Raw genomic sequence first — 18,838 nt, 5'->3', positions numbered from 1 at the left:
TGTTATTGCTTTTCTATGTTGCATCCTGGTAGTTAGGATGGTATATTTTAGAGACCTAGTTAAGGTCGGTATCCTGGTATATAGGATGATGCTATGCTAGTGACCGGTTAGGTCGGTATCCTGGTTAGGATGATGATATGTTATGTGATCTGCTAGATCGGTTTGATTGGATGTGAATTGTTATATGATTAAATGTTTATGTGCACATGGTTGTTGGACTGGGGTTGGGTTGAGGCGGGTCCTGCTTTGTGTTGTGGGCCAACATACCCAGGGCGGACCGGTTATCCCGAAGGCCCAGCGAGCGGTCCGGATAGGTTGTAAGCACCAAGAAGGCGGACCAAACGTACCGAGGCTCGGAGAGTGGACCAGGCCAACTGAAGGCCCCGTGCGGGCGGACCAGTCATACTGTAGACTCAGAGAGTGGACAAGGTGGATTGAAGGCCCGATGCGGGAGGACCAATCACACTGTAGACTCGATGTATATGGCTAGACTCGGAGGGTGGACCAGGTGGACTGAAGGCCCGGTACGGCGGACCAGTCACACAGTAGACCCGAAGTGCATGACTGTTCTGTGTTCTGTTATGATATGGCATGTTGTGCGTGTATGGTATATGTGGTTGGTATTTTGGGGGTATCTCAATAAGCTTTCAGGTTTACAGTTATGGTTTAATGTTTTTCAGGTTCTTCAGGAGACCGTGGCAAGGCAAAGGCGTGATCGTACCGCTCCTCATAATTATGTCTTATGATGTGGTTCTGGGAAGACTCTGATAATAATTGTATTGAAAACCTTTTTGTAATAACTTTATGAAACTGGGTTGTTTTTGAAAAGTTTAAATTGGTTGAAATTTTTAGAGCGTTACATCAATCACTAAACATATTTTATATTATGATATTGCAGGAGTTTTACATGTATAACCTTACAATGGCTGAAATTCAAGGCCACTTATAATAAGGCCGGACATAGTACCTTCATAACTTATGAGCTTCAAATTGATAGAAACACAATCATCTTGAATCTCATTACTTGAGTTGAATCGCCACACATTCACCTCCATCCATCCATCTTCCCTCTCAACCGGAACCTGATCAATATCATTGACATTACATGGGTTTGGGGATCTAAAATAAACAATTCTCTTCTTTTTGTTTTTGCGTTTGAGTAAATCCCGTACTATCACTGGACAATGCAAGCCATGACATTTTTCGGAAAGCTTGAACACAAGGTAACATGTGTATTCTGTATCTGGTGACAACCTTTGACCTTCAATCTTGCACTTGATATGAAATACTTGTTGTCTTGCAAGCTCGATCACATCTTGAAATCTGGATTTATGATATATTATCATATGCTTATTGGAGACAAAAATATATATTTTTTTAGGACCTAAGTAGTTATTCAAAATATGGCGAGGTGAAACTTATTGCCAATCCATATACTTTATCGAAAAATACACAAGAATATGATTTCTAATTTTGAAATCTAGTTTTAAATTAGAAATACTCAACTATTTAAGTAAGAAAAGTTGTGGACAAAGTAAACTTTTATGGGAGAATGCCTAGAAATTTAGTTTAACGAAACAAACCTGGACTGGGCTGAGGGTGTTGAATTAAAAAGCTTCACATCAAAAGATTGGTAAAGAACCTCCTTCGCAGGAAGCATGTAACTTTTCTTTTTGTTCACTTTGTTTTGTGAGACCAGCTGTAGTCATGAAGGTTGAACATAATTTATTACCTAGATCCATCTCAAGAAATAGTTTTAATTCTACTATGGGTAAAATATGATAGAAATATGAAGGACCTCTTCACTCTTGCCGTAGTTTATAAATCTCCAAAATAGGTCTCCAAAGTTAGTTGGCGACTGTTCAACCTGGTCCATGTTCAGGTTTGACTTCTGGACCTGTTGGACTTCCTTTAAGTTCTTGCTTTCTTCATGTTCCACCTGTACAAAAGTTATAAAACATTTTTATAAGACTATAAGTTGTACTGTAGAATCTAAGAAGATTGTATATATTTGTAGAATGGAAACGAAAGAGCATTTTAAAACTTGCATTATCCATGGCTCGAAACTCGATGCCTTGAATATAGATGTCACGGCTTTCACAGTAGGATCGTGAAAAGCTCTCTAGTAAAAACTCAAAGTCAGTATCTTCATAGTTATTGAAGCATGGACACGATTCAGTATGATTTAAGAAACGACACAATTCAATCATCATCCACCCATCTTCTCTCCATGTTGCGAAATATGTATGTAATGTTTCGCTCCCCATTTTGTACTTGAGGTTCACATACTTTTGTTCAGCTTCAGATTTACTTGATTCACAAAATTTAAAGATGAGATTAACACTGTAATGGCCGTGAGATAAAAATTGAGGTTTTATCTTTACTCGGATCTTCAGATTCGAAATATCTGACATCTTTGCTACTTTATGAAACCTGAAAATGCTCACGTTATAAGATATTAAAATCTAGATTAGCCGGTGTTTAGAATGTTTATTAACTTATTTTGGTTTGACACCAATAATAAAGAGTTTTAAGTGCTTGCATAAAATGATTTTATAAACATTTATTGATTTAAATAAGGAGTATTTTTTGATAAATCATTTACTACTTATTAATTTATTTAAAGAGTTTTGAATAAATTGTTTTATTATTACACATAAATTATGAGTATGCCAAACACTAAAAATAACTTATCAATTTATTTTGTTTTGATAATGAATAAAGTTCATATTTACAAATAAACATTGTTTTAAACAAACAATCTCAAACACGCAGACACCCCTAGTCAGAGCCTCTATGCCCCCACTTACACACGTCCACCCAATCAAATTCAGATTTCCAAATCTTATTTATGGGTCCTACAAACAAAATGAAAAAAAATCTAGACAATGCAAAAGCTACTCAATAGCTTGTTTGACCTAATTTTTTTTTATTTATTATGATTCTCTTAAGATGTTAAAATGAGCTTATTTAGACAATGTATTGGTTTTTCTGTGATTAGTGACATATTTAGAAAGTTACAACGAACTTATTTAACACAATTCTTGCATTCATGTCTTATAGAAACTTGAACTTGTACACTAACATTGTGTAAAAGGCCTTTTGCTAAAAAACTACAATGAGTTGTACCCCTGCCCTTTATAAATGTCACATATACATATTACCTCCGCTTACCCTATTCTTATGTAAATTGATGGGGTAGGTTGTTCTTGGCATTACAATAAATTGTATGAGTTGACTAAATGCATGTTACTTCCTTATCCAAGTTTTGTGTGTGTATATATATATATATATATATATATATATATATATATATATATATATATATATATATATATATATATATATATATATATATATATATATAGGTTTAACGTGTATAACTCTTTCTATGTACATCATGTATATGCAATACGAAACCCTCAGAGGGAATTCAGCTAAAACTAAAATTAAGGTTTTCTACTTGCACACTTTCTCTAATAGCGTAATATTGTGATAACAATAGAGTATAGATGTAAATTATTTCTGCTTTGAGAACTTGTTATGTGCATAACTATGATGTAAATTCAAAATAGGTTATCAACTAATGTTGCTAACATAATAAACACTTGCCATTATTGAAATTGAAAAACAATTGATTTTAACATCCTAAAATGAGAGCAATTTTAATGACCATGCATGTTTAAAAACATATATGTAAGATTATATGTGGAGTTGATAATGTATCTAACATCGGTGTTGTTAACTCAATAAACACATGTCTCTTGAGGAGCCCTTATATAGTGATGAAGACTACAACATATATAGATATATAAGGACCGTATCACACCGATATTTGATACACTAATAATAACAATATACCCACAGAAAAAGAAATGAACCTTGATTCCGGAATAGATCTCCACTTGTGTGACCAACGATGTTGGTATGAAAACTTTGTTGCAGATATCATTTCATTTCTTTCTCCATTTCCACCTAATGAAAACAACTGTCATACAAAACAGGAATAATCAAGCCCAAGTTCTATTATGTGTAAATGGATGTATGATTTTTCCAACTCCCTCACAATAACTTTTTTTATGTATTAACGTACTATGGTAAAAAGAAAAAAAAGGTTCATTTAGACCAAAAGAATTTACTAGTAACATATATCATTGAAAAATGATTTCGATAAGAGCACCAATTTTTACTTTGTCATGGCAAACAGCTGTGATCAATCATGAGATCGAATACATAAGTTTTAAAGTTGGAGGATTTTTGGAAATTTAAGATATGTTAATGGAAAAAAATGAGTGAAAATTATGCAAACCAACAAAATAAATAAAAATGTACTGTTTTTACAAATATTGAAGATAAAAAAACGCAAGGAATGTTGCATAAAACACTTTTACTTGGATATGATCATATGAGAACGTTTGAATATGAACAAATTACCACTTTGCCTTCTTTAAGGAGGATTCCTCTAGAGAACATGTCGTAAAGATCTTTATACTTTTCAGCGGAGTGAGACTCTCGAGAGTTTGACATTTGGATTAGATTTTCATAGTCCTCAGGCACTTTAGGCTTCCATATATCATAATCCTCCTGTATATTATTTAAACAATAAAAAAAACATACTTCAATTAATCCATGCACCACGCATTTCGTGTACTCATTTTCATTTAGATAAATAATCTATTTATTACTTTCAAAGATAAATTTTAGAAAAATTAAGTAATTTAACCACAACTTAATGTGTATTTTACTAAAATGTCCGAAAAAAAATGTTTTAGGCAAAAATAACCACTTAATCCGGAATAGATATTCTAGACCGAGAAACACACTTTTCTGCCAAAAAAAATACATTGAATTTCGAACCAACATTTTGTTGGTGATTTATGTCGCTAATATTATTTAGTTGTAATGGGATGAACTTGTTAACCGATGTAATCTTGATAAATATTGAACAAGTAAGGGTGATGCATATTGCACACTTGTTTGAGTTTATTTTGATTAAAAATACATATTTGTCCCTGGTAGTGGGGTCCAAGTGGTGGCAACCCCTAGTGGGGTCAAAGGGGCAAAGCCCCTGGCTGTGGTCAAGCTGTGATTTTAGAGCCGGTTTTTATCCTACTTCTAGACCCAATTTTATAGCAGTTAAGTGGTAGCTTTGGAACTACCATATGTTAGTTTCGACAATGTTCAGACACTATGATTATTTTCCGATTTTGGTCATTTGAACTCTCGTACACACACGAATCACAAATTTCTTCATTCTTTGTTCAAGAACATTGAACTTTATTCGGTTGAGATTTTAATTGTACCATGTTAGGCATCACATTCTAGGTGCTAAGTTCTTAAAGGCCAAACACAACAAGTTACTACAAGAGGTATTCTTGTAACTAGTTTTATGATTTATATACCAAATTTTGTATGCTAGTTTAGGCTTTATGCTTTAGAAATAATATTGCATGTATAATTAGAGAAAACTTAGATCCAAAACATTAGGGTTGCATGTGCAATATAAGGTTGTTATAGCGCTCAAAACCCATCAGACTCGTCATGGAAGAGGTCCTGGAGTTGGTTCTAGCTCTGGTGTTGGATCAAGTGATACTGAGTTGCGTTAGTTTATTGCAACAGAGATTTCGCGAGCCATCTTGGAGACACTTGTCATGTTCGATACAATCAAGGAGGGGATGATCAAGTTGACGGATGAGCGTATACGGGCCTTTCGACTGAAGCAGACAATCAGTCCGTGCGGGGCACGCACTCTCACTTTTCGTGATTTTCATGCTTGTGGGGGAGAGCTAGTTATTTAAGGAAAAGGTGCACGGGGCGATCCGACCATTTGTTCGGCTGCAAGAGCTAAGAGATATTTGTAACATGGGTGTTTAGGGTTTCTGCCTTATATAGTGGACACTCGGGTCGAGGGGAAGAAGCCTTTTAATGATGTCTCCATCGTTCGAAATTTCCCCAATATGTTTCCTAAGGATTTTTCTGAAGTGCCTCTTGTGAGGCATGTAGAGTTTCAAATTGATCTATTTTTGGATACAACTCCGATAACCATGACATCATATCGTCTTACACCTCCTAAGATGCAGGAGTTGTCCACGTCGCTTCAAGAACCGTTGGACAAGAGGTTCATTAGGTCGAGTTGTTCTTCGTGGGGAGCCATTATTCTATTTGTGAAGAAGGAAGGATATCACGGAATGTGCATCGACTATAGGGAGTTGAATAAGTCGACGGTGAAGAATCCTTACCCACTTCCGAGAATTAATGACTTATTTAATCAGCTTCAGGGGGCATCTTGGTGCTTGAAGATTGATTTGAATGACTTAAGATTAATCAATGCATGACCTTGTGATTCTGTTATGACACTACATGTGAAACTGAACACTGATTATGGAGACCCAATTGAGAATCCATAAAATACAGAAGACTTGTTAGGAAGTTAAATTATCTTATAATTACTTAGATGGGCATAACTTTTCTATGAAGTGTTATGAGTCAATTTATGTCATCACCAAGAGTTACACATTAGGATGATGTCATTCACATCTTAAAGTATCTAAAGGGTACTCCAAATCATGGTATTTTATGTCGAAATCACGGTCATCACGTGCTAGAACCTAGAAGGGTTTACAGATGCAGATGTAATGGTGATCCTACAAGTAGGCGGTCAACTACCAAGTATTGTGTCTTTAATGGAGGAAATCTTGTTTCTTGGAAGAGTAAGAAGCAAAATGTAGTTTCTTTTTTGAGTGCATGATTCGAGTATAGAGCTATGGTGCAAACAGCTTGCGAACTCATATGTAAACATAATCTACTTGGTGAGATTAGGTTTCCTCAATCAAAACCAGTGACTCTGTGGTGTGATAACAAGGTTGCAATTCATATTGTCAACAATCCAATATTTCATGAGAGAACCAAACACTTAGAAGTGGAATAACATTTTTGAGAAAAGATAGAAGATGGAAAGATCACAACTTCCCATGTTAAGACAAGGGGTTAACTAGCCAATGTGTTCACCAAACTAACTTGGGGGTAGAATTGATTACTTTTTGTAACAAGCAGAGCATAGATCTCTCTCTCTCTCTCTCTCTCTCTCTATATATATATATATATATATATATATATATATATATATATATATATATATGCTCTATGTTGAGGGGAAGTGCTAGAATGTGTGTGCGTGTTTATATATATATATATATATATATATATATATATATATATATATATATATATATATATATATCTTTACTATCTTATAAAACAAATCCCACTATTTCTAAAAATAATAATATTTTTTAAGACGTCCAAATCATTAAGTTAATTCTACAACTAATCACTAATAAAATAATATTAAAATTTAAACAAACTCCAATAAATCTTCTCTTCCAAGGTTTTGACCAAATCTTTTTTCATCCAAATAAATACTCAATACTTTATAATTTGGTCATTTCATGAATTTTCTTTATTTTTAATATGACATATTTCCTAAAACAAACTAATGATTGAATTGAAAATAATCATTCTCCATCGAAAACAAATTAATTGTCGAAACAAACTATTTGTCGTCCGCCGCTTTACGCGGGTGAACGGCTAGTATATATATATATATATATATATATATATATATATATATATATATATATATATATATATATATATATATATATATATATATATATATATATATATATATATATATATAGTTTTAGTTCTTTCTAAGTAGCTTTTTCTTCATTTCCTTTCCTAGTATGTCGTTTGTGTGTATATATAGAGGCTTTAACGTCTCTATCAATGCAAGAAATATATTCTAAAAATTAGAGTAAATTTACACATGCAAAACCATTGTTTTATATTTATTGAGGATAGTGCAAGCTTTTTATTTACTTATAACATCATACCTTTTTATTCGTATATTTGAATGCGTATATCTATTGAAATAAAGTCTATTCCCGAAAACTATGAAAACTTACTTGGAATTCCAATGCTTCCTTAAGTCGTAGTAGCACCTCACCTGTTGTTGGTCGTTCTTCTCTTCTTTCATGTAAGCATTGGTAGGCAATCGTTAGAAAAGTAGTGAATGATTTTGGTGCAATTTGTTCCTTTATACCTTGGAACACAATGTCATAAAGTGTTCCTAGCTTGAAGTTGTGTTTAACCCATCTAGATAGAATCGCATGCAAACCACTATAGTCGTGCCTAACAAGTGCAGTTCTCCCACACAAGATCTCAAAAAGAACCACACCCAATGAGTATATATCAGATTTTTCTGTTAAGAAACCCAATTCCACGTACAGTGGGTCAACATAACCCGGTGAACCGCGAGCATCATCAATGATAAAGTCCATATCCTTATTAATTGCGCTTATTAAGGAAAGCCCAAAATCAGTGATTTTTGCTTTCCAATCATCAGTTAGTAGAACGTGGGAGCTTTTGATGTGTCTATGTATAACCACCTCTTGTGTTACAGAACCACCATGAAGGAAATCCAAGCCGTTTGCAATATCAATGCATATCTCAAGTCGTTTCCTCCACGTAAGGTCGTTGTCTTTTAAGTGCATATGGAGACCTCCTCTAGACGCATACTCATAAACAATGATTCTTTCATCCATTTCGTTACAATAGCCTACAAGACCGATGATGTTCTCATGTTTATACTCCAAAAGAACTTGAAGATTTGACAAAAAATCTTTTTCTCCCTGACTACGTCCTCCGTCGAACCGCTTTAGAGCAACAATATGACGTCCATTAGAATGTGTAACTTCTCCTTTGTATAATCCTCGGGAACCAAATGAGTAGGCACCGCTGAAGTTATGTGTGGCCGATACTATCTCCGCAAGTGAAAATTTGAGGTGGTCCTTGATGTTTTCCTGGGAATATAATCATTAAACACTTTGAATTTGATAGATAAAAGGCAAAAACTGAAATTCCTATATAAAGCTCATTTATGCTCTCGCTCCTATTTACTAATCAACTTCATGTAAACTATTTTCGTTCTATATTAAAATATTGTAATATCCAATTTAATGTGGTCAACTGAACCGAACCGATCCTATTTGTCATTAGCTTTTTTAACGATAAATCTAATGATCTATTCTTAAATGCTTCTAATTCTACATATCCTCAAACGAGACTTGAACTGTTGACCTATAGAATGAAGGATAACACATGATACCATTGAGCTACAAACCCTTTGGTATTTGACATTAGACAAACCCTTTGGTATTTGACATTAGATTGCTATAAATCCGTTATATATCAAATGTTGAATGTTGATACAATGTACATCCTATTTTCATATACTTTCCATCAAATAGAACCAACCAAAATTTCGATAAAAAATTACGTGCACTTCAAATGTTCAAAAATATATATATACTTCAGCTCAAAGTTTACTATTGGTCATTAAACATCCTAACTTTATCTAAATTCAAAATTTGCAATAACATGTTATTTATTTATTGTATATAAATATGTCATCATTTGATTAATGTCCATATTTTTTTAACGTTCATGCAAATATATGAAATAGTATGAAAGGAGCCAAATATATACATGCATACATGTGAAGGTCATAAATTAGCAACTTAGTGATAGAAATTAGAAATCAGAAATTAATCATAAAACCGAATTAGTGTCAAATTGTTTAATAAACTTGCTTTCAGAATGATGAACTGCACAAATAGTTGATGAAAAACTGGCAGCTTAAAACATTAAAACGCCGAATATAAAACTATTTTACATTACATTTAAACAATTTGCTTAAGACATATTTAATTGCAATTTATTTATTATAGATCTGTGATTTGTACTTAAAACTAGCATCACAAAATCCAAGATTTCTCTTAAAATGATAATGACGGGGCACCTAATTAAAAAGGGACTTACTTGAAAATATAACGCTTCCTCAAGTTTTTTGATAACGTCTTCCGCTGTTGGACGCTCGGCTTGAGATTCTGCCACACATCGATAAGCAATTTCTGCAAATGCATCCAAGGAATCTTTGTCGGGTCCTCTATTTAGAGTGAAAATGTTTTCTTGAGTTTCTTCCATTAATCTAGGATCTACCATTTCCCTTATTGTTCCCTCATTGAAGTGAAGTCGTGCGACAGGTGCAATCCCGTTGATATTTTCGTTGGTGTAAATTGCATCATAGGCAAGCTTCCCGGACATGATCTCAAATAAAACGACTCCAAAAGAGTAAATGTCGGATTCATTTTTCAGTTTACCAGTTTTAAAATATTCTGGATCCCAATAAAAATTTGTGCCTGCAAGAGTTTCTGTATAGAGAGTCTTATTTTCTGTCTCACTGCTTAATCTGGAGAGCCCAAAATCAGCAATCTTGGCTTGCCAGTTCTCACTTAACAAAATGTTATCGCTTTTTATATCACGGTGTATTATCCTTCGATCGTCCTCTATCTTGGTGTGAAGGTAATTCAATCCACGTGCAATATCAATGCAGATCTTTATACGTTGCACCCAACTAAGATTAGTCAACTTACCACCGGTGCTTCCCAAATAATCACTAAGGCTTCCTTTAGAAGCATGCTCATAGACGAGTATCAAATGACTACCTTCCTCACAAAAGCCATGAAGAGAGATTATGTTGGGATGCTTACAACTTGTAAGCATTTCAATTTCTGCAAGGAACCCCTTTTCTCCTTCCTCATCTTCTCTAATCTTTATGCGCTTTATAGCTACAATGCTCCGTTTTTTGGGAAGTTCATCCACACTTTTCTCTTCCAATGTAAAGTATTTTTGGCTATCCAAATGGTCAAGTTCTGCTTTGTATACGTCACCATATCCACCTGACCCAATGAGGTATGTTTTACCAAAATTCTCGGTGGCTAATTCAATATCAGTGAGTGGGATCTCTAGGTGTTTCAAGTCTTTTCCCTGCAGCATGCATTTTGCTTAAGTTAAAAACCGAGTTTTGCATCCTATACATGCTATTAAAGATGATAATTAAATTAAATAAATGGTGTCGTTGGTACTCTTCTAAACTTCACAAATGTTCAATAAAAAAAAGTTTGAGTTACTTTTTTTGGTAAACTACATATCTTTAAAAATGTAAAATTGTATGTTTAAATTAAAACTTATTGCAAAAGCGTTAAGTGCATAAAAAGCATTTGTGACATACATTTAAAAGCTCATATTTTGACTCGCACGGAACGTTTGAGAGCTTCTAGCTTCTAGCGTTTGAGAAAACGCTCCGTTTTAAACAAAAACTTCGTTCGAAACTAAAAGCTTCTAGCTTTTAGTTTAAACAAAACGTTTCAAATCCAGAAGCTACTCCATCTAGCGTTTAACAAAACACTACAAGCTACAAGCTACCCGTTACCCGTTACAAGTTACCCGCTACCAACTAGTTTTATCGAACACGTCTTTGTGCTTATGAGTGTTTGCTTTGCATATCCTTTGACTTAAAAAACTTATTTTTATTTGATTTTTGGTCCTTGGTTTTTTTTTCTTTTGTTTTTCTGTCTTTTCTCTTATGTTGTATTTTGTTTATTATTATTATTATTATTATTATTATTATTAAATATGTTATTTTGTTTTTAATTATTTGTGTTTTAGAAAATATTTTTTATATATAATGATATTTTTAATTTTACAAATGATGGTATCATATATTTTTTTCAATAAACAAAGTTACGACTGTCCATGTGTATCGTTCCAACTATCTCTGTTTTATTTTTTTAGTTACAACTATCCATGTTTATTTTTCAATAAACAAAGTTACGACTGTCCATGTGTATCGTTCCAACTATATCTGTTTTATTTTTTTTAGTTACAACTATCCATGTTTATTTTTCTTGTTCGGACTATCTCTTAGTTATTTTTTTCGTCCGGACTATCCATTTGTTATATTTTTCTTCGTACTTGTACTATTATCAGATTGTTTTCTTTCATTCAGACTATCTTTGTGTTATATTTTTCGATTGGATTATCCTTATCTAATTTGTTTTGCTCAGACTATACTTGCATTATTTTTTCGATCAAACTATCTTTATCTTAATTTCTCGTCCCGACTATCCATATGCTATTTTTTCATTTATGTTATTTTTTTTGTCTAAACTATCAATGTGTTATTTTTACGTTCGTACTATTATTGAGTTATTTTTTTCGTTCAAACTATCTGTGTGTTATTTTATCATCCCGTTTATCCCTATGTTATTTTTTCATTTTTTCATTGCAAATATGCATGTGTTATTTTTCGCGTTCAGGCTAACAATGAATTATCTTTTTCATTCGGACTAACCATGTGTTATTTTTTTTTTGTTTTTGCTTAAATAAACAACACAAGGATTGCTCAAAAAAAAATAGTGCATTGATAGTTGAAACAAAAAAAACAAAGTGATAATTAGCACAACGCAAGGATAGTCGGAACGAAAAAATAACACAAGGGTAATTATATTGAAATGGAAAAATAACACATGGATAGTTGAAACGAAAAAAATAAAAAATGGATAGTCCGAATGAAAATGTAACATTGGATAATCTGACCGAAAAAAAACAACACAAAGATAATTGAAACGAAAAAAACAATATAGGGATAATTCGAACGAAAGAATAATACATGGATAATTCAAACGAAATATTACCAAATGAAAAAAAAATAACACAAAAAAATCCGAACGAAAAAAAGTCCTTTTAATGAGTTATCCATCTATTCTATTCTAGGTAGGGTTTAAAAGTATTAAAACATGCCTTGAAGCGTTTTCTCATAGCCTCACCAGACGAAGTGAGTGGTAAACATATATATATATATATATATATATATATATATATATATATATATATATATATATATATATATATATATATATACTAGTTGTGAGACCCGTATGTTATACGGGTTGGATAAAATAAAAAAATTAAATATGAAGGTTTAAACAAAAATTTATTTAAATTTGAAATTTAAAATTTAAAATTTGAATTTAAAAGGAACATATTGAACAGTATATGAGTTGTAATATTATAATTTAATGGTTATTTTCAATTAAGGTGATTATTAATTAAGGTGTTAATATGATGTATTAATTAAGAAAAAACAAACAATGAGAAAATGACACATGGAAAAAACATGTATTCAAAAATACTAAAAAATGACATGTGTCCAAGTTAATGAAAGAGTGACATGTGGCAAAATTATTTTCATTTATTAGGGAGGATATATATATATATATATATATATATATATATATATATATATATATACTAGTTTACAACCCGTGAGAACCACGGTTATAAAATTACTTAAACTTTTATATTAAAAAATTAAAATTATTAATCAATTATTTTAAATAAATTATTACTTAAGATATATTTTTTTATTAATATAAAATTATAATCGTTGATTTAAATAAATTTGTGAAGTTATATCATCTTATAATCTGTAATAATTGTATTTTATTTTTTAATCAAATATTATTAATTTAATATTATTAAAGTGAGAAAGTTTAAATTTTTGAATTTTAAAATGAAAAATTAATTATTAATTTACTACAATTAGAGTGAAATTTAAATTTTGAAATGCATAATTAATTATTAATTTAATGTAATTAGAGTGGAAATTTAAAATTTAAAAATTTTAAATAGATAATTAATAGGTTGACAAGTGGCATGATAAGTGATATATAACATTAATGAGGAGTTTTAATTGTATGACACTTGTCAATAGGAAATTAAACCTATTCTTTTATTAGAATAGGGATATATATATATATATATATATATATATATAATATCAGGTTTATTTGAGACCATTCTAATTTTGTGAGACTATGAGACCAAATCTAAAACTAATTTTAAAATGCAAAATAAATGGAAAAATCCAAAAATTCTTTTTTTAAATATTATTTTCAGAACTTGAATTAACTAAAAAAATAAAAAAAATCCCGTTTTTTTTTTTTTGAAAAATACGTGAAATATTATAATAGAATATTACACTGACATATTCTAAAAAATAATTTTAAAATGCAAAATAAATGGAAAAATCTTAAAATTCTTTTTTTAAATATTATTTTCGGAACTTGAATTAACTAAAAAAAATAAAAAAAAATAAAAAAATATGCCTCACAGTTTCATAAAATTAAGGCGTCTCACATGAATGTAACCCTATATATATATATATATATATATATATATATATATATATATATATATATATATATATATATCATTTTTATTATATTATTAAAAAAAACACGATAATATAATATTGTTATAAATTTCAATATTATTTGCGACTATAAATACATGTTATCAAAAGCAAATATTATTTATAAGTTAGTAAAGAGAATCAATACCTTTTAAGTTTTCCATATCACATCTTTCACATATCTCCAAAACTTTCCCATTTTTCTAAAAGTTCTTCCGTTTTTCCAAAAGTTCTAACAATTTTTTATTATTCAAATATTTTACATTTTCTTTGAGATGTATCTAAGACAAAATTACAAGAATGCTCCCTGTGGTATGTCAAAACTAGCAAGTTTGGTCCAAAATGAGTTTGGTCTGCAATGATGGTCCAATAGTTTCGTTTTGTTGCGAGTTTGTTCAAAAATTTTAAAACTTTTTATAATGATAGATTTGTCCTTGGTATTTCCCCCTTTTCAATTTTTTTATTACTGAAATTAAAAAAAAAAAAAAAAGTCTCTCTCTCTCTCTCTCTCTCTCTCTCTCTCTCTCTGTGTGTGTGTGTGTGTGTGTGTGTGCCCTTGTATGTTCTTAACAAATCAAGACTCAACCTCGATTTCATGAACTAAATAACGAACTTCAAGAACTCAATAATGATCTTCAAGTTGTAAACCTAGATGAAATTGACTTTTAAGATCGAAGTAGATGCGAAATCTTTCAAGATCGAACTATGTGTGTAACTCTTCTTATCCCTCTAATGAACATTTTTCATTGAATGTAGAACAACACACACATAAACATACAATGGGTGTTATGCGTTCTTGATTTTGGATATGAAATAAAACCCAAATCCAAAAGTCGAAGGTGAGTATGTTCATGGTTCCAAATATGAAACGAAGATGAAGAAGGGTAGATTTGAAACAAAAACTACACACAAAACCCTATCCAAAATGAAAACCCACCATCAATTCGAACGAAAGGTAGATCGATGAGAGCTCCGATGCGGCTGAGAAATCACGATGAAGTGCAAGGGGGTCCGTCAAGAACGACAACCCTCCGTGGGTTTACTCTTCGTCTTCGCTGATCGGGAGAGGGAAGAAGTAATACGAATGGAAGTAGTCAAAATGGTGGTCTGGTGGTCAAACAGATCACGAGAAGGGATTCGATTTCCGGCGAACTACTATTGGCTCTCCTCTCTTCGTTAGCGTCCACAAATCAAGGGGGAAAGGGAAACGACTGGATCGAAGGGAGAAGGAAGAAGAATGGAATTAGAACAGAGGTGTTTGGTTGAAGGAAAGAAATGGCGAAGTAGCAGCTAAGAGAAGCGGCAATCCTCAGTGGGTGTTTTCCGATCAACATCAAGGAAGGGTGGAGAGGGGTTGTCGGTGCACCTTTTTGTCGTCGGTGGTGTATAGAGAGAGAGAGAGTATTTTATTTTTGTTTTATTTTCAATTAATTTTTAATTGTTGGTAATAAAATAAAATTGAAAAATTAAATAATAAGGGGTAAAATCGTCTTTACAAAAAAGCTCAAACCAAATTAAATAAAACTCGCAACAAAACAAAACTATTGAACCATCCTTGCAGGCTAAACCTATTTTAGATCAAACTTATTAGTTTTGACATACCACAAGAAACATTCTTGCAATTTTGTCTTTATTTAATGTTTTTCCCATTAAACCCAAGGCTCTCTTCTTCTATCATAGTCCACTGTCATCTTCTATCGTCTAAGTTAGTAAAGAGAATCAATACCTTTTGGTGAGACAATTCTCCACCACATATATTCCACTATCATCTTCTATCATTTTCTACCCAGTAATATATTCCACTATCACATCTTTCACATATCTCCAAAACTTTCCCACTTTTCTAAAAGTTCTCCCATTTCTTCAAAAGTTCTAATGATTTTTTATTATTCAAATATTTTACATTTTCCTCGAGATTTAGCTAATGTCTTTCCCATCTAACACAACACTCTCTTTCTTCTATCATAGTCTACTATCATTTTCTACCCTGTAATATATTCAACTATCATCCTTTTACTTCAAAGAATGGTTCATCGATGTTCATGGTTTACAACAAAAAAAACTAAAAGGCAAGAAGGTTTACATTTAATTTTTGTATACTTTTTTTTATAAAGAAAACGCCAACTGGGCTGTCAATTGCCAATAAGAAAAATGAAAAAAATGAATTATAGAAATAAAGATTAAGTTTTCTTTTACCTTCAAGCTGTTGGTAGTCGTGTCCCCAACCATAGAATAAGCCTTTGATATCAACTACAATGTAACAATGTCAATGGAATATATATATATATATATATATATATATATATATATATATATATATATATATATATATATAAAGTTATAATAACAAAGGTTGAACTGAAAGTGGAAATAAATGGATGGTAGGTCTTACCGGATTTTCATGTTCCCGTTGAGATGCTAATGCTTGCTCAAGTTTGATGATAATCTGATATATATCTGGACGTTGTTGTCGTTGTTCCTTCAAGCAGTAATATGCTGTTTCTGAAAAGATATTGAATGATTTTGTGTTCATTTGTTTCCATAGAGCCTCATCGATCATATCTTTTAGTCTCCCCCCTTCATAATAAGATCTGGCCGTTGAAACTAAGAAACTATTATCATTGTCTACCATTCTTACTTCCTTTCCACACAGTACTTCAAATAATACAATTCCAAAGGAATACATATCCGATTTGTGGGTCACAGTTCCACTTCCAAGATATGTTGGGTCACAGTACCCCAGCGTGCCACAAGCCTTAGTAAGACAAAGACCCTTCCTTCGAGCTGAGGTCTGAGTGATGGAAAGTTCAAACCCAGATAACTTTGCTTCCCAGTCGTCAGCTAATAAAATCTTTGAACTCTTGAGATCACGGTGTATGACGCTAAAATCGCGTCCCTTATCATAATGGATGTAACTCAATGCCCGCGCAGCGCCAACACATATCTGCAATCTCCGCATCCATGTGAGGGCAGGGTCTCTAAGACAGTCGTACAGATTTCCACCGGTCTCATGCTTGTTGATGACAATATTCTCGCCTTTTTCATCACAAAAACCAACCATACAGATAATATTTTTATGCTTGAGTTTGGAAAGCATTGTAACCTCGGTCCAAAACTCTTTGTGTCCTTTCCCATGCTTATCATCTAACCTCCATGCAACAATATCGACCAATTGACCAGACCGCAAGAGTTGTCCTTTGTACTCCTTTCCAAATCTATCAGATCTGATGAGGTTTGAATCAGAAAAGTTGTCTGTGGCGGATACTATCTCATTAAGTCTGATTCGTAAGTGATCAAACTGTTTGTAGAAAGATGAAGAAGACATGATGTTTGTGTTTATCAGGTAAAAACTAGACCAAAATTTGAATTTGAATTTGCGGATCCAGATATAAACTCAATATTCCATAAGATCTAAACTTACTCCGAACAACTTTGAAAAAATTGAGAACTTGAACCAAACTTTGAATAAAAACAAATCTGAACACAATAAGACGAACTGAAAACAACTATAAGCGCGCTGTTAACCAAGCGACGAAAAATGAGAAAAACATCTTTGCTTTTTTAGAGCATTAAGTATGGTCGTTGAAGTGGTGTTATAGCAACTTATAACATCAAGTGGAAAATGGTGTTCATGGTGTTATGACCATGTTACGAGGAGGTTAAGAGGAGAAAAATAAAAATAAGAAATGTACAGCCAATCAATGTTTCGGTTTCAATACGTTGATAACCCCAAAGTTTCTAGTGTTATGACATATTATGAGATATCACACTTCTAGTTGCCTATACTGCTTTTAGATTAAATTGCCGTATGCTTTTAGATTAATACAATACGATTATACGATGTCAAAAATATTATGTATTGCTTTTTTTAGATGCACGTGTAGGACCAAACGGAGACCACTCGGAAACTTCTTCTACATCCAGCACTCCCAATAACGAATCCAGCTTTCACGCATTAACTCCAAGTTTCATATCTGCACACTTTGCCCCCTCAAGTATCTAAATATTTCACACATTGTAATTGTTTAAAATAGTCCTCAGCTAAATTCTGCAATTTTTCTGTTTGTTTCGTGCAGTAACTACCGTTATATTTTGCTAATAGTTCTGAATGTAAGAGCTGTTGTCCGTTGTAAGCCTTTCCAAATTGCACTTTCTCTAACGAGATTTGCATCAGAAAAGTTGGTGGTTGGAAAATAAGAGCAAACGGTGTGGGCACATCTCGTACTCGTTGTGGTTGAGGTGAACGCCTCGTTGCACACCGCCTCTATTTATCGTTGAAACGCAAACGGGAGGGAGAGGAAAAGCTATAGTAGTTGACATGGAAAATGAGGAAGCTCTACATTGGTGGACACCAGATGAAGAAAATGCTTTGGCGTAAGCATGGTGTGACACTTCAAAAGACGAATGTCGCGGAAATAGGATGAAGAAAGGTGCTTATTGGAAGACGGTGTTTAAAAATTTTCATAATATATTAAAGAAAAACCATATCGCAATACGGACATGCTTAATAGCAAATGGATTCAAATTAACAATCGGTGCACAAAATTCAATGGTGTTTACAACCGGTTTAAGGCGCAACAACAAAGCGGAACCAACGACATTGATTTGTTCAAAGCTGCAAAAGAACAATATCGGGTCGAGATGGAACATATGTTTGAGTTCGAGAAAGCGTGGGAGCTA

General features: G+C 32.5%; 1 protein-coding gene across 1 annotated transcript; it reads right to left on the bottom strand.

The window, feature by feature from the left end:
- Positions 1-856: 856 nt before the first annotated feature.
- LOC145088663 (uncharacterized) lies at positions 857-17,862 on the bottom strand. Its single transcript, XM_079027047.1, has 10 exons — positions 16,551-17,862; positions 16,355-16,408; positions 9,883-10,890; positions 7,968-8,864; positions 4,435-4,584; positions 3,882-3,988; positions 2,049-2,433; positions 1,799-1,939; positions 1,584-1,699; positions 857-1,323 (listed from the first exon to the last, which is right to left on the bottom strand). Exons 1-10 carry the CDS (start codon positions 17,481-17,483, stop codon positions 918-920), a joined length of 4,197 nt encoding a protein of 1,398 aa, XP_078883173.1. The 5' UTR covers positions 17,484-17,862; the 3' UTR covers positions 857-917.
- Positions 17,863-18,838: the final 976 nt, after the last annotated feature.

Source organism: Lactuca serriola, chromosome 1, assembly GCF_051521515.1.
Source record: "Lactuca serriola cultivar US96UC23 chromosome 1, Lser_US96UC23_V15, whole genome shotgun sequence".
NCBI classification, from domain to species: Eukaryota; Viridiplantae; Streptophyta; class Magnoliopsida; order Asterales; family Asteraceae; genus Lactuca; species Lactuca serriola.
This window is presented reverse-complemented; position numbering and strand designations above follow the sequence as displayed.

What these genes read in the sequence shown, in the direction of transcription:
- LOC145088663 (XM_079027047.1), bottom strand. Translation starts at nt 17,483, where the DNA reads ATGTCTTCTTCATCTTTCTACAAACAGTTTGATCACTTACGAATCAGA. An exon ending in CGACTACCAACAGCTTGAAG is followed by an intron (nt 10,891 to 16,354) that starts GTAAAAGAAAAC and finishes TGCATGCTGCAG; the next exon opens with GGAAAAGACTTGAAACACCT. An exon ending in AGGAAGCGTTATATTTTCAA is followed by an intron (nt 8,865 to 9,882) that starts GTAAGTCCCTTT and finishes TTATATTCCCAG; the next exon opens with GAAAACATCAAGGACCACCT.